Source organism: Gymnoscopelus microlampas, assembly GCF_963454915.1.
Source record: "Gymnoscopelus microlampas genome assembly, chromosome: 2".
Lineage (NCBI taxonomy): Eukaryota > Metazoa > Chordata > Actinopteri > Myctophiformes > Myctophidae > Gymnoscopelus > Gymnoscopelus microlampas.
In genome coordinates, this window is record NC_139939.1 from 43,701,909 (window position 1) to 43,718,412 (window position 16,504).

General features: G+C 43.6%; 1 protein-coding gene across 4 annotated transcripts in view; it reads left to right on the plus strand.

Annotated features, from left to right (window-relative positions):
- Window positions 1–6,544: 6,544 nt before the first annotated feature.
- rhbdl3 (rhomboid, veinlet-like 3) overlaps window positions 6,545–16,504 on the plus strand; it is an 81,588-nt gene continuing 71,628 nt past the window's right edge. For 2 of the 4 annotated variants that reach the window (XM_084047024.1, XM_084047026.1), the window contains exons 1-3: window positions 6,545–6,674; window positions 7,141–8,003; window positions 8,453–8,476. In XM_084047024.1, the coding sequence (XP_083903150.1) occupies window positions 7,845–8,003; window positions 8,453–8,476 (183 nt within the window). In that variant the 5' untranslated portion in view covers window positions 6,545–6,674; window positions 7,141–7,844. The remainder of the gene's footprint in view (window positions 6,675–7,140; window positions 8,004–8,452; window positions 8,477–16,504) is intronic. The other 2 variants (XM_084047025.1, XM_084047027.1) reach the window with 1 other exon arrangement.

Below are 16,504 nucleotides of genomic sequence, written 5' to 3' on the forward strand. Positions count from 1 at the left end.
GTAAATGGTATAGTTAGGGTAGGTTCACTTTCAGTTCAAACCATCCAGAAGTTTAACAACAACAACTGTACAGTAGCTGATAACTTCAGATGAATCTGAAGTGTGTAATGCACTGGATATTAATGGCACAACATTAATGTTCACTTAGTTCTCTATGCTACAACAATGCAGGGACTAATGGGAAAATTGTGACTCAGACTTGTCATTCACTGACATGTTTAAATGCAGACTCGTCCTCTGCGCAAATCAATGTTATCTGAATGAATTAATTGCCTGTGCAACACAGTTTTATGGAAACTGTTCTGTCAAGGAATTATGTAATAATAATTGGGATTAGGACTAGTGGTCTGGGTCCATTATCCACAAGAGGGCGGCATTGCTTAAACAACAAATATCCCCAAACTGAAGATATAATTAAACAGATCTCCTTTTCAGTCAGTAAACTGCTGTCCATTTCTAAAGCTATGGCCTGATAATCAAGTATTACATTAAGTATACTTAAGTTGGTTTGTTGATGATGCACTGTAATGTACAGTAAAGAAAAGTGACACTGCCCGACGTCTTCATGGTGAGACGACTTACAAGGGCAAAAAGAATTGTAAAAGATTATATTGAATATCCAATTAATTATATAACCTACTCTTGTACAGTGAAATTATTATTTCCATGATAACATTTTATGCTGCCCTTGATAATGGCTGATTAAAGCCTATGAGTACACACAGACATCATGTTGCATGTGATCCACTAATGAGCTCAAAACTAATTTTGGATTGTGAACAATATCTAGAGAAACACAGTTGTGGACAGCCTGTCTGGCACAGCTGCGTTGTTAAGGATATTTAGGCTAAAGCACCGATGGCCGCTTTTCACTAATGATCTGTGATAATGAGTGTATGTAATTATGTGAAACGCTGAGAGACACTCTGCTGCATGAAATCTATGTCAAACTAGAAAATGAACCTCTCTGCCAGTCTACCATCAGGTCTGATTGAACTATTGATATTTATACTTGTGTGTGTGTGTGAGAGAGAGCAAGCGTAGAGGGCATTACATTACGTATTTCATACTGAAGAACTGTCCTCAACTTTGCAAGAAGTAGTACATTCAATGCCTGCATCTCTATTCTGTGTGTGTGTGTGTGTGTGTGTGTGTGTGTGTGTGTGTGTGTGTGTGTGTGTGTGTGTGTGTGTGTGTGTGTGTGTGTGTGTGTGTGTGTGTGTGTGTGTGTGTGTGTGTGTGTGTGTGCGTGCGTGCGTGCGTGCGTGCGTGCGTGCGCATACGTACGTGTATGTGCACGCACGCACGTGAGAGAGAGATCGTGGGGGCATGCATGTCTCTGGTAATTTGCACCTCCTGAGTCCCAATGATTTATGCTGCAATTCTTTCCGTTTGTTAATTTGTACCCACACCAGCAGGTGTTTCATTCCATTCCATTCCATCCCACACACACACACACACACACACACACACACACACACACACACACACACACACACACACACACACACACACACACACACTACCCTCCTCATTACAATTTAGCCATTTAGCAGACACTCTCATCCAGAGGGACTTACAAATAGATCATCGTCACCATTATTGACTCTTCTCAGAGCTGTGATATATTTATCAAGTTCACACCAGTTCTTGACTTGTGAAAGTGAAGACTTGTGAAAGCCTCTTTTGCCCAATTAGCTGATTTTAACCAGTTTGAACTCTAGGCGTTCCCTATTCTGAGCACTGATTTACAAGCTGTGCGCTGAGGAGATTTGATGTAGAGCAGTGGTTCTCAACCAGTGGTCTGGGAAGGGATTCCAGGTGGTCCCCCCAGTTAAATGATAGATAGTTAGGAACCAAATGGACCCTTATGGGTTTGTAACTCAGAGAGTGTACAAATGGAACCAAATGGACCCTTACGGGTCTGTAACTCAGAGAGTGTACAAATGGAACCAAATGGACCCGTACACTCTGAGTTAAATTAACATCGATTTTATAATATACCCACCATCCCAGAGATAGAAATGTTATTAAATGGGGGTCCGTAGCCCTAATGCATGTCAAACTGGGGGTCCTTGAAATAAAAATGGTTGAAAATCACTGCTAGAGCCGTAAAAATCTTCTCTTATGGGGGTCCTTGGCATATCTTTTCAAATGGGGGTCCGCGGGCTACTAAGTGTCAATTTGGGGGTCCTTGACATGAAAAAGGTTGAAAACTACTGGTGTAGAGGGAAAAGAAGGGGGCCAAAGATAGACCACGGTGGACCCTGCAGGTGCAGCGGTGGCAGCGGTGGCCTAGTGGTTAGAGGGGCGGCCTTGATACCGGAAGGTCCCTAGTTCGATTCCCCAATTCATCACATCAATCATGAATCACCGCTGAATAGCCCTTGAGCAAGGCTTCCATGCAGGGTCCGGCTGGAAACAAGCTTCGTGCTTAGTCCGACACCCTGGGTAAACAACAAACTTTGCTTTGCTTTGCTTTGCTTTGCTTTGCAGGAAGTATGCAGGGTGTAAGTGGTTAATATGCAGCACCCCTCGGCCTTGCTGTTAGGAGCAGACATAGTGCAATTTGCTCACTAATAACTGGTGCTGTGTGTGAAGGATGTGCGAGTTGTTCCAATGAATAAGTAAAGACAAGAAGAGTGAGAGAAGAATAGCCGCTAGCCAAGTTGTTCTATTGCAGATTAGTGTATTGGCAGCTACAGTCAGAACTATGATGATAGAATTCAGTGTAAATAATTCATAAGCAGAGTTTACCATGTTTCAAATTTATGTTGCTGTATAGGAGCAGTAATGTCTAGCTTTTCGTAAAACTATCATTGTCTGAATGACGCTAAACCATTATTCTGGTAAATACACAACGATGTTGATTCATTAAAGCTGCACTGTGTGCCAAGCACGGCCCCTATACCACTGACAAGGCATGGTGTTCCAAAACATGCCTCGTCCCGTGGGCTCCCGGAAAATGACACATTCGTGATTTATTTATTCTATGTTTTGTTACAATAAGTTTTAAATAGCTCTATATTCCGTTCGATATCAATCATTGCTATAGAGTGTTCAGTTACACCGGTCTCCCTGTCTCTCTGGCTCTTTAATAAGCAGAAAATAAATAAATCACAAGAGAGGACTCATAAATAAATGTAATCAAATCAGGAGAGAGAACTCATACCGGCAACAGGATAAACAAGTGAAATTGGAAGTGATAAAACAGACAAATATGCAGACAAAATTGGAACTGGAACACAAGCTGACAAATGGTCTTAATATTGTAGTAGTGGGCAGGGACGTGCACAGATAGACTCTAGGTGGTGCTAGAGCGCCTGCCCTTTGCCCTCTTGACCAGAAGTGCCCTTTTGAATTTTTTTTCATTTTTTTTTTTAGTTTACAGCAGGGGTCTTCAACAGGGGGTCCGGGACCCCTAGGGGGTCCTCAGAGTTACTACAGGGGGTCCGCCAAATCTTTATGTGATATGATTTTTCTTTTTACCATAACCACTCGAAACCTAGCATCCCTTTTCTGAGGAGAACTTTAGCCAGAAATAGCAGATCTACAAGCCCACAACGCCTCGCGCTGCGAAGCGTTGTGGGCTTGTAGATCGGCTATTTTTGGCAAAGAGGTATAGGTGTAGAGGGAAAACAGAGCAGACCAAGTAAACAAAAAAATGTTTAATTTACTTGAGCACCTGGCCCTCAAAATGTCTGTGCACGCCACTGGTAGTGGGAATAACATGGGTATGGGAGGCTGAGCAGATCTTAAAAAGGGAGGGTAGTGTTCCATCGATGCGACGCATTGTGAGCTTGTACTGTAGATCTGCTATTTTCAAAAGATGTTTATACATTAGAAAACTTTAAATGGGACATTCTGCATAATGAGTACTTTTACTTTTGGTACTTTAAGTACATTTTGATGCCAATACTTTTGTACTTTTACTCGAGTAAATTTTGAATTCCGGACTTTTACTTGTAACAGAGTATTTCTACATTGCAGTATTGATACTTTTACTTAAGTAAACAAATTGAGTACTTTTTCCACCACTGCCAAAGTCATGGAGCAGCTCAGAGTCGGATTTTGATAACATGATTTACAAAAGAGGGGAAAACAAGAACATGGGCATCAGTAGTGTTATTGTCTCAATGAAACCTACAACGCAATAAAGTTTTAATGGATCTTACCAGTGGTGTAACATGTTTCGTCCATTGACTATAAACTGTATGTATATAGTACTTGACAAATACTGCTGACCTTTCCCCAAAGCTTTTTGGGATTTGTTTGATTTAACAGTTACATAAAATAGAGGCCAACTGTTAGTACGGTATTAGCCTGGAAACCAGATGAATCTGCCAGTGCAAAAAAAAGAGCCCTTTTTCGCTGCCCCCGAAGTTGTGAGGCACCAATCAGGGTCTAGTATGCAAATATGGGGCGGGTTTATCACCAGAGGCATCTTTTTTAAGTCCGCCCCTTGGAAATGCACGTTCCACACAGAGATTCCAGACTAATATCTACACAGTGATATTAGTCTGGCCATGCCAGGCTAGTATGGTATAGCAAGTTTCCTAATAACTGATTTTCACCTGAAGATCCTTGAAGCATTTTTGCGGTTATTAGAGAATAGATAGTCAAGGAAATTGCCGGCTGTATCTTTAATGCTGAGTCCTCTACACTGCCAGTACAGAATTATTGTGTTGAATTACAGGGAACACTATGCACACTTGCACATGAATGCTATGCACACCAAAGTCCTTGTAGCGGTTGCCGGGTCTGCCGGCCCGCGGCAGAAGAATCCAATAACTGACGCCTATCTGTGAGAATGTGTTGTCAAGAGACATAAAGGTGGCTGCACACACTGGAAGCCAGAGGAATAGAAACCAACGTCTTGGCAGATAACTGCTTTCTTCAGGGTGAAGAAGGCAGTTATCTGCCGAAACGTTGCTTTCTATTCCTCTGTGTCCATAATAAAAAATATTGGCACTTTGGCTACCAGTATGTGCGGCCACCTTTATGTCCTCGTGAAGACCAGGCATTTGAATTATAGGGAACAACATCTTTTATACTGTGGCTTCAACCCCAAAAAGATGTGTGTGTAGGTGTCAGAAGACCCCTAGGCTTAAAAATAACTGATGGCCTTGCTGTTTCCATGGCAATGCTATCACAGATGTAACTAAGGGAGTTTCACAAGACAGATACTGATCAACAACATACGCACTGGCAACTACACCACCAACCAAATTTCTCAACGGGGACTTCCACCGAAAGATTAGGTGTGTTTGCTGTAGCATAGATAATAGGTAGGTGGTCTAGTAACAGGGCACCCATCATTTGGCTGATTGTTCCAGCAGGCCTAGAGGGGGTTGTTTAGACTTTAGAGACCCTAAAACACAACCTGGAATTTGCAGGTGTAGCTTCTACTATCCTATCTGATCCCTTAAAGGAAGATGCCACTGGATTTTACAATTCTTGTGTATAATTTTAACTGCTGAATCATTATACTATATGAATATGAACATGCATGTCCCAAAGTTTTACACCAATCTCTATTCTGCAAGGTAATGCCAGTGTGTAATGTCCTAATCTGGAGATGACGATGGCATCTGGCATAATTTTGTGATTTGTCAGGGCTTTTACTGTCTGAGAAGTTTTATTCAGAGATGTTACTCCCATGCGCGCGTTTTTATTTTGTTTTGGGACATAGAAGTGAATGCCCTTTAGTAAAGCCCCAACTGTCCATTTACATTTTGCAGGAGCTTTGAAATCAGATTCAGTATCTACAGTAATAAGATCAATAGGATACAATGGATGATGCCCTATATTTTATCCATGTTAATCATGTTTACGCAGTAGTGGGTATTGATAATGTATTGGAAAATGTGTCTGGAAGGTCATGTGATGTGAGGATTGACTGGTGGACTGAACACTGCCAACTCCTGCAGAGTTGTATTGTATTTGTAGTTTCTGAAGAAATGCATCTATGTACTTATATCATATATCACCACACACAATGATGTGTCTTTTAGAAACCTTATCAGAGGCGTTCTCTCTGTAAAAGAGACGCAGTGACAGCCAGCTGGTGAGAACACAAACCACCAAGTTCCTCGAGTTCCATCTATGGGAGTGAGTGAGTGGGTGGCTGAGTGAGTGTCTCTCATCTCACTGCTGGCCAAAAAAATCCTCTGTTTATCTCTCTCTGTGTCTCTCTCTCACTCTACTGTCTGTCTGTCTGTCTGTCTCTGTGACACACACGCACGCACGTGCGTGCGTGTGCGTGTGTGCGTGTGTGTGTGTGTGTGTGCTAGAAAGAGAGAGACACACGCGCACACGCACAGACAGACAGACAGACAGACAGACAGACAGACAGACAGACAGACAGACAGACAGACAGACAGACAGACAGAGACACACACACACACACACACACACACACACACACACACACACACACACACACACACACACACACACACACACACGGTCCCTCCTCCTCCCTTTGCTCTCCTCGCCTGGGGGCACGCACCACCACGCCACACAACGCATGCGGCTGTGGAACGGAGCCCAAACGCGTCCCGGAGGTGTGTTCCAGTTCCTCGACTCTGACTCCGCGCCGCGCAGACAGAGCAGACAGCAGACAGCCAGCCGGGCAGCGAGCCGAGATGCGCCGCCGTTACACCGAATCTCAGGTACCGTGACGTGACGCACCAAAAAATGCCACTTGCCAGACTTGTGTCCGTGTGTGTGAACAGTGAGTGCAGACAGTTAGGGCAGCATAGCAGCGCTACTGCACCAAATAATGTATAGAATAGCCTCTTCAAAAGTCAAGCCTTTAATTGTGTGCACCGTGCACGTCTTTTTAAGTGCACTAAATGATAGTTTAGTTGTGTTTCAGTTCAATTCATCATAATGTCTGGTCTTATTGGTTTATCTTGACGACAATGACTTTTTCTAAAGACATTTCTGGGGGGGTTTCTGCCTTTATTTATAGTGGAAAATATTGACAGGAAACAGGGAGAGAGGCAGAGACATGCAGTAAAGACCGTCGGGAACGGGACTCGAACCCGCGACGCACTGTCAGGCTACATTATCTTGCCGACGGTGATGACGTCGTCTAACGAGTTTCATTCTGCGTGATGTCACTGTTTCTTTCAGCTGGGTCTGCTGCGTTCTGCCGCTCCGCGTCTCCCAGAGTGACCAGAGGCTCTCTGCACCGTGCGTCCCCGAACCACGGACACCCCGTCACCCCGTCACATGGCCACGGACACGGCGCGCTGGAGGAGACGCTCCTGGAGGGGAACAACCGTAGGCTAGACCTACTGCCTGTGGCAATACCCTACTTGAAAGCCTATTGTCAACTTTTTATCTTCTTGACGGATGGAAGATTTGTTGCGTGTCTGTGTAACGCCCGGGAGTCGAACCCGGGTCTCCCGCGTGGAGAGACAGTATTTTATCCACTAGATTGAAGGAATTTTCTACACTTTTCGGTGGAGATATTAGACTTTTACCTCATCAGACTGAGGCTGTGAGCCACTCTGCTACATCTGCATTTGGAATAGCTGGATATCATACAGCATATTATCCCCAATTCACCCCTTCACTGGGTTTTTGTTATTTATTCACTTGGGGTGATTTAACCCAAATAATAGCACAGTAGTCAATTGGAGAAATGCACAAGTGAGCATGATACCCCTACTTCTTTTCTACTTCTTTTTTTTGACCTTTGCCATTTTGCTGACACAATAGGTTATTGAACCTACAAATGAACTGTGGTGGTGATATAGGCAAATCGCTGTGTGGGGATGGTAAGTTATGGGAGGTCATCGTGTTATGAATAGTCGTCACTCTTCTTGGTGGATATGATGAAGAAGAGCAGCCCGAGGAGCCCGAGGATGCCGGGTGGGATTCGGGAGGTTCCGGTGCAGGTGAACAGCTCCCCAGCGGTGGCAGCCAACGCCGAGGGAGACGAGATCGTGGTTTTGGAGAGCACCGATGTTCTGCCCGTGGCCCCCGAGGACGTAAGTCTACCCTGCTTTTGTTTTCTCATACCCCTGGCCCCCCATCATCATCATCCTTACTGTTATAGGCTATCCCATCACACAGCCTCGAATCTGAAACATCAGTGGCATAATAATAGATGAGTGCGGTGAACTTATCGATGGAAAATGTCATATGAGGCTGGAGGCTCAGATGTTTACACACAAGTTGCGTTTCACGCGTTATTACCCAGTGGTCTTTCACTGTGGCTCATTGACCACAGACAGTGCCGAGAAGATAGAGGAGTTAATTATAGCACGACCGCGACAAACTATACCAAACAAAACGGGCAGAACATTTTCTGGTACCCAGAGTCCCAGACCTCATTGTATTTCACCTGTTTCATATTTTCCCCTCATCTCTTCCTTTGGCTCACTCATCCCCTGCTCTTTTTCCTCTCTTTCCCTGTTCTCTCTTTCCCTGTACTCAGCAATGGAAGCGTCTATTTGACAAGGTAGGTACTGTATATATGGCTACAGTCCTTGTGCTTTTCAGACTTTATTTTATTTGCATGTTCATCTATTTGAGCTTTGCAGTCTTATAAAGTATTCATCTTCTGTGCCATTTTGTGCCCAGGTCTTGGCTTTCATTTGTTTGTTTTTTGAGTTGAGAGGAGCTCAGTGGTGCTTAACAAATGGTGCTTAACAAAACATCGGCAATGACACCTTCAATTTGAATTGGCTAACCTGTGTATCATGACCTATAATACTGTTAATCGCTGTAGCACCGGTCCCATCACTAATGACAGTGACTAAATCCTTTGACTTTTTCTTCATGTCCCTGGAATGGTCGTAACACTGCTGGACAGTAATCATGGCATAATAACCTTTAACACAGTTGTGCTTTTGTCAAACCTGTCACCTTTAGGAGAAAGGTGCCCGTCTGTCTGATTAATGAACAGTGTACAGGGTACATGGTTTAGATCCCTTGTTAATGCAATTAGAGTGATATATAATCCTGGTGTATCAGTCAGAGTCAGACCCCCTTGGCAGACACACACACACACACGCACACGCACACACACACACACACACACACACACACACACACACACACACACACACACACACACACACACACACACACACACACACACACACACACACACACACACACACACACACACACACACACACACACACACATACACACGTCAGTCACACACACGCACCACAAGGCCCACAAGGGACAAGAAACATAGGCTGGTTGATCTAAACAGCAGCAGGTCGTCTGACAGACGGCAAGTGGACCCCTACCACCACTGTTCTGAACACACACACACACACACACACACACACACACACACACACACACACACACACACACACACACACACACCACACACCACACACCACACACACAGCCTGCGGGGCTGCCCCAGCACCTGCCTATCCTGGGGCCCCATAGTCTCTCTGTCTTGAGGGTAAATGTGTGTGTGTGTGTGTGTGTGTGTGTGTGTGTGTGTGTGTGTGTGTGTGTGTGTGTGTGTTTGTGTTCAGGGGGTTAGGGTAAAAGGGTTGAGTCAGAGGCTCGTGTCAGGCTCACTCTTTCACCAGGGACTGGGGGTCCCATGGGAATATGGGAATGGCTAGCCATGGCATAAGGTGTGTGTGTGTGTGTGTGTGTGTGTGTGTGTGTGTGTGTGTGTGTGTGTGTGTGTGTGTGTGTGTGTGTGTGTGTGTGTGTGATGTGTGATGGCGGTATTCTATGGACAGGCATTAAGTGGGACTCTCAATCCACTGCCTTTATGCTTGCGGCATTGCTTTGAATTTCCTCAAGTGGCCTTCAGACTGAAAAAAAAGAGGGTGGGAGGCTCTCTGTCCAAATGGTGAGGTCGCTGTCCGGTCTGGCAGCTACAAATGTCCTTTCACTCTTTTATTCTCTTTCTCTTCATCCTCCTCACAATGACCCACCTCCGTTTGTCGAGGAGCTGACCTCTGGGACTCCCCAGACTCTCTCTATAGGCACAGAGGAAGAGAAATGATGATGGGCCACAGTGGTGACCAGGGTGGGAGGGAGGGTTGGGGGTTGGGGACGTAGCGTCTGGCAACCCGTGTAGTTGACCAACAGACAGACGGGAATTAATTACTGTTGTTGAAGATAAACAGCAATGTTAAGGGTGTGATATACCAGTGGTTCTCAAACGTCTTTGTTCCCAAGGACCCCCAAATTGATATGTATGTGGCCGTGGACCTCCCCCACCTGAAAATGTGTTGTGCCAGGGACCCCCAGAAGCAAAGATTGGTGTTAAAAATGTTCACCTTTAAAAAAAATTAAGATTGAAAGATTTGCACACATTTTCGAGATTTTTCAAAAAATAGCAGATCTGCAAGCTCGCCGCGCTATGAGCTTGTGGATCTGCTATTTTTGAATAGCCAAAGTGTAAAATATGGATAAAGGGGTTAAAATGATTGTGATGCTTTATTAACACATTTTGCTGGGGACCCCCTGGTATCCCCCCAAGCCAAGGACCCCTGCCGCTTTGAGAACCAATGCACTTACTGTAGGTGCCTGTATTACATTTGTACATAAACTCTTAGGTGTAACCCGGTTTAAGTGTTGAGATGATTTAGTTGCCACAATCTAGAGATGAATATAGGGAGTCACATTTGCGTCACTGAATCAATTCTGGCTATGCTGCTTTGTCATCTGCCAAGTACATTCTGTTCATCCAGGGACGTTGATAGTACAGCAGGAGCAAAGATGGGATCGTCTTCCAACGTTTTTTCTTGGGTGTAATTTATACTTTGTCGTACGACTGTGTTCCTCTGTGAAACGAATGGATTTTCGGCGAATGTTGAGGTCGTACAACAAAGTATAAATGATGTTTATCAAAGTGCTCTTGGCATTGAAACTCTGTCCAGTTCCCTCTGTATCTCCGCTTGTCTCTCTCCCCCTCTCTCCCCCCAGAGAGGGCTTTATTGCAGTGCAAGCGCTTTTTTACTCTCCTCCAAATCAGGAAACAAGTGGGTAAAACCTCAAAATGTCTTTGATTCCTGTACACTATCTTGGGAAAACAAATGGGAGACTGAAGTGAACACATAGTACGCACACTGCAGAGGTCTAATGAACCAGACGAAAAGCTGTCAGGAGGAGGATATAGCAGCTGCTCCTCTCTCTCTCTCTCTCTCTCTCTCTCTAGATAACTCTCACTCTCTCTCGCTCTCTCTCTCTCTCGAAGGCACACACCAATCTAAAAAGATCACCGAACCTTGTAGGCTAATTATACATAAAGGCTGCATCATTCAAGCAGAGAATGCGTTTGTATTTTTGGCTTTCCCTGCTGTGCACACAGATAAGAGTTTGCAGGCGTACATGCTGTGCACGCATACTTTCATTTTGTTTTCTGGGATTTTTGTGCCTTCAGGCTGACTGACCATATTAACCGCTTAAGCGACTATTTCAAAAATAGCACATCTACAAGCTCACAATGCATCATATTGGCAACCCGCTGTACGCTTGTAGATCGGCTATTTTAGCTATAGTTTAAAAATGTCTGAAAGTCCCTGTGCATATTGGACAATTTATTAAAGCTTTTGATATTTTTCACTTAAATAACATATAATATATATATATATGTTATTATATATATAATAACATACCCAAACTAAGTAGGAGAGTGATTAAGCTGATTTTATGAATATTACAGATCACACTAGGAAATGAATATAACAGGTTCTTATTGATTGATTTATTTATTTACTGCCCTGCATGACCCGGGGGACTTTCCTTCTCTATGAATGGAGCTAAGATAAGATAAGATATACTTTTATTGTCCCCATGGGAAAAAATCGCTTTGGACTCTTGTCTATCCTGCAGTTCCACATAAGAAAAACATACAGGTAAAGTGTAGAGGCACAGCATATTATTCATGTTATACTGGCTTCGTACCTCACAATGGTTGTTTTATAGTCACTGGTGGCGAGTGGCTCTGAGCAGGCCTGTGTTTCCTTGTTGTATTGGCACCACAGTGAGTGATTGTGTACTAAATGAGCTGTGAGGGCCTGTATCTACAGACAAGTCACTGAATAGGGGATGTCCCTGCAATTTCCAAACTTCTGTTTTTGTAACAGAAATCTTTGAATATATATTTTTAAAGCAAACATTTGTAACTCAAATCTTTGCTTCTGGGGATTCTACAAACAGTTTTTTTGAAACAAGTATGTTGCTATATATCAGAAAATATTTAGTTCCAGCGTCCTCCAGATGTAAAGATTTGAGTTACAAATGTTCGCTTTAAAAAAAAATATATATATATTCAAAGTTTTTCACAAATTTTCAAATTTCTTGAAAAATAGCAGATCTACAAGCTCATAGTGCGGCACTCGGTGCCGCGCTATGAGCTTGTATATCTGCTATTTTTGAATAGCGAAAGAAATCAAAAAATGACACACAGATGCGTTCCAGGTCTTAATGGGTTAATAGGCCACTATGTTGTTTGGTCAATCGGTCAGTAGGTCAGTCAGTCCAAATCCTTCACGTCTTGTTACAAATTGTGTGCTTTTTTTTATTCCTCTTCTCTGACTGTATCACGAAAGCTACTTTAGTAACATCAAATGGAACTAGAATCCTGGAGTTAGGGTGGTGTACTGTATGTGCGTGTGCGTGTGTGTGCATGCATGTGTGGTGGAATGGGAGTGGACAGCGGTGACCCATCGTGATTTAAATGCCACTTCGGTGTGCTTGTGTTGACATGTGGTGCTGTAAAACAAGCCCAAATCACTTGAGTAGTTGCTGAAGGCACGTGCCCACAGGGACTTAGTGCTTAAACACTTTCACATGGCTGCACATGCTACGTAAGGTTTTTTTCCCCTAGTCTTAGTGGCCTCCAAAACAACAGTACGACTTGTTACACAAAAACTTTGTTGGAGAGCAGTACAAAATGTAATTTGTTTAAAGTTAGTGTAGATGCTCCTCTAAGAAAATAATTCAGGTGAAGGGAAAACAGTCAAAACACACACATGCTTTATTTACAGAAGAGAGAGGTCTTTGTATCGACACTAGTTCCTGGATTGTAAACAGACACAAGTTAATGGTGCATGCCATGGTTTATTGCAAGCATCCATTTCTTAAAATCTATTCTAGTCAGTGACAACTGATTCTTGGATGGCCCAAATAGTTCAATTACAACAATCAGAAATATACTGTGTGGAGAAGCCACCTGTTCCTGGGGGTGGGGGGCGGCAATTGTATTCAGCGTTATTGTTTCAATGAGCTTGTTAATTGCACATTCAGTGGCTGTTGCTGATAGCAAGAGGTTGTTATGTCGGTCCCTTTGTCTGGCGGTGCAGTCTGGCCCCGTCCTGCTACAGCTGGCACCTTTATCAGTGGCTCTCTTCTTTTAATTACACTCGTAGTGAATGGTCCACCACCCAGGTGACTGACATTTAATGGATCTGCCATATGTTGGAGTCTCATCTGCATTTAGCGATGCGTGCAGTGTGAAACTCGTGGCGGGGCTCTAACGATGGCAATGTCGGTCAGTCGGTTGACAGTTATCCAATGCTTTTGATCCCCAAGCAAGATACCGTGAAGGCTACTGTATTATTTACATTCTTTCCGGAGAATTAACCCCCACACGGTGATACTTTCACTTGCACCCAAGATATCTCAAAAGCTTGTTGAGTGTTTTTTCATGTGCTCTGAAGGTTGAACCCTAGCCATTTGAGTGACTCCATAACAGTGCCTCTAACGCCAGTCCAAAATGTCAACTTAGTTTGCACACAAGATGTCTGATAATCTAATCGGCAGATGGCCGGATCTCACCCACTCTTTTACACCTGTACACCTTGTGATGTTTATTTATGTATTTGTTTGTTTATTTGGCAGAGGGACAATGAATGCACAATAGATTTACTGCACCAGAAATTACCTGAGAGCTCATTTACAACTGTATTCCCTGGATGGCCGTCATCACAAACAGAATGTGACAATAAAGTTGAAGTTGAGTGTCATTAGTGCATGCACACAAATATTATGCGACAATGAAGGGTAACTGGCAGGTGAGATCACGAGCCAATTTTATGGAACGACATTGATCATGATTGCAAGTGCAGACGCAAAAGGTGCCATAAACTATTCCATAACACTGATTGATATAATCAGACTCACCGCATAACCGCTTATAGGTCACCGTGTTCACTCAGTTTATGACCATACAATTGGTGACACCAAATGACATCTCCCATCAGTCCATTAATGCATCTTTATGATAATATGATAATGAAATAGCAGGGCCGCAACGCTTGTCATTGAGAGATGTAATCATTGTTCAGGCCATCCTACACACCACCTATCTTATTCTTAGCTCTAAATAGATTTCCTAAATGAAAGGCAGGGTTCCAGTTGGTGGAGTGAAAAAAACTGTCTCCCCTTTTTGTTCACAGAGGTAAAAATAGCCCCTCTGCTCTGCCTGTCGTTCTGATGATGGGAAAAGAAGATGTGATGGTTTGCTCATAATTGGTTGGCGGTGTGCAAACCTATAATAGCAGTCAAACCGCCTCTTTTGATGGCTGAGTGGCGGAGTGCAGTCTTTGTGCTTTTGTGTGTGTGTGTGTGTGTGGGGTGGGCGGGGGATAACATGATAGTATATTGAAGGTTTAATCGATGGGAGTAAGCATGAGTGAGCAGGGTTGGCATGCCAGCTGCCAGTTCAGGGCCCAGTGTCAGTGTGGGGTTTGGAGGGGCCCTGCCACATTAGGCCTAATGCATAATTTATACTCTGCTGCTATAGGGAGGGACACCATCATACGACAAAGTATAAATTCAGCAATCTCTAATTTTCATGTCCTACCCAGGATCCGAACCCAAGTCCCCTGCGTGAGCGCCGAAATTTCCTTTTGATTCCTCCGCACACACATTTCTGTGTTGTCACTGCTGTTGTATCCTACTGGCTCACCTGCCAGTGAGGCTCACCTGCCAGTGAGGAGCCCCCACCGGGAGGACGTGGAGCCTTCGTCCTACCCCTCTCGCCCCAACACTCCCTGCTGACAGGTGCCACCCCAGCTCGCAGTGACAAATATCACCCTCCCCAGTGCCCCGGCCTCCCTCCCCGAACACGGCCCAATTGTGTTCGTATAGAGCAGACGCTTGACAAAGCCGGATGCACCACAGTGGTTTCGAACCCACAACCTCTGTGGCGGTGGGCAGGAACTTTTACCGCCGCGAAACCCGAGCGCTTTGGTATTAACCAGTAATGGGGGAGAGGGGATGGGGGGGGGGAAATGTTTGTTGAAATTATGTTTTCATCTGTCTATCCTGTGATGGAAAAAGCTCAACACATAACGTTAAAATAAAACACAGAGAAAAACTCAATGGCCAAAAATAAGGTGAATAGAAGAGCAGGTAGACCAACTATTGTGCAACCACCAGAGGCAGTTGGTTAAAATAACGTTGTATTTACAAAAAGAAATGTATGTATTGTAGCATTAAATGTAGCATCTCCATCTTTTCTCTCATTTCCCCCTCCTTTCTATCTCTCTCTCTGAATGTCGTTCTCTGTGTTACTTATTTGTCCTCCTTTCTCTCTCTCTCTCTCTCTCTCTCTCTCTCTCTCTCTCTCTCTCTCTCTCTCTTTCTGTTGTTCTCTTTGCATTACACATTTTCTCCCTCAGTCCTCTATTATTCAGTTGGTCCCATCTATCACATATTGTAATTCTGAAGCCTGAGACTGATTCACCATCTCATTAAGTCCATGACACTTTAGATATGGAGAGGCACTGTCATCATCCTCTCACCCCGCTAACCAACACTCTCATCTCATTTCTATTCATTAGCTCTGCTTGCCACCGCGCAGTGTACAATAACAACACCATAATAAGGTCTCCAGCGGGAAAAGATCGTCAGTGATGACAAAGGGTTTTTATTATGATTATATTCAAGGAGTCTGAATTGCTGTTTCACTGGCTGTATGTTCTGAACTGTTGATAATAAGGACATATGTGTGCCACTAGTGCTGCTCCATTATTAATTTACTAAAAAACAAAATGGAGATACAAGGTTTCTGCCCTATAGCAACAATATACTTTATTGTGAAGAGCAATTATTCTCATTTAACTCCAGCAACATTATCATTCATTATTATGCCCAAATTAAGACCGGGAACGCATCTGTGTCATTTTAAGATTTCAAAAATAGCAGATCTACAAGCTCATAGCTCATTTATGAGCTTGTAGATCTGCTATTTTTTTTTAAATCTTGAAAATGTGTGCACATCTTTGAATATATATATATTTTTAAGCGAACATCTTTAACTCAAATCTTTGCTTCTAGGGGGTTCCCTGGAACAAAATATTTTCAGATTGGGGGTCCGCGGCCAAATACATATAATTTTGAGGGTCCTTGACATGGAAAAGTTTGAGCACCACTGATATATACTGTAGCAACACTCGTTTAAAAAAAAAACAACTGTGAGGATTTAGAAGACATTTGTAGAATCCCCCAGAAGCAAAGAGTTACAAATGTTCGCTTTGATCTAAAGATT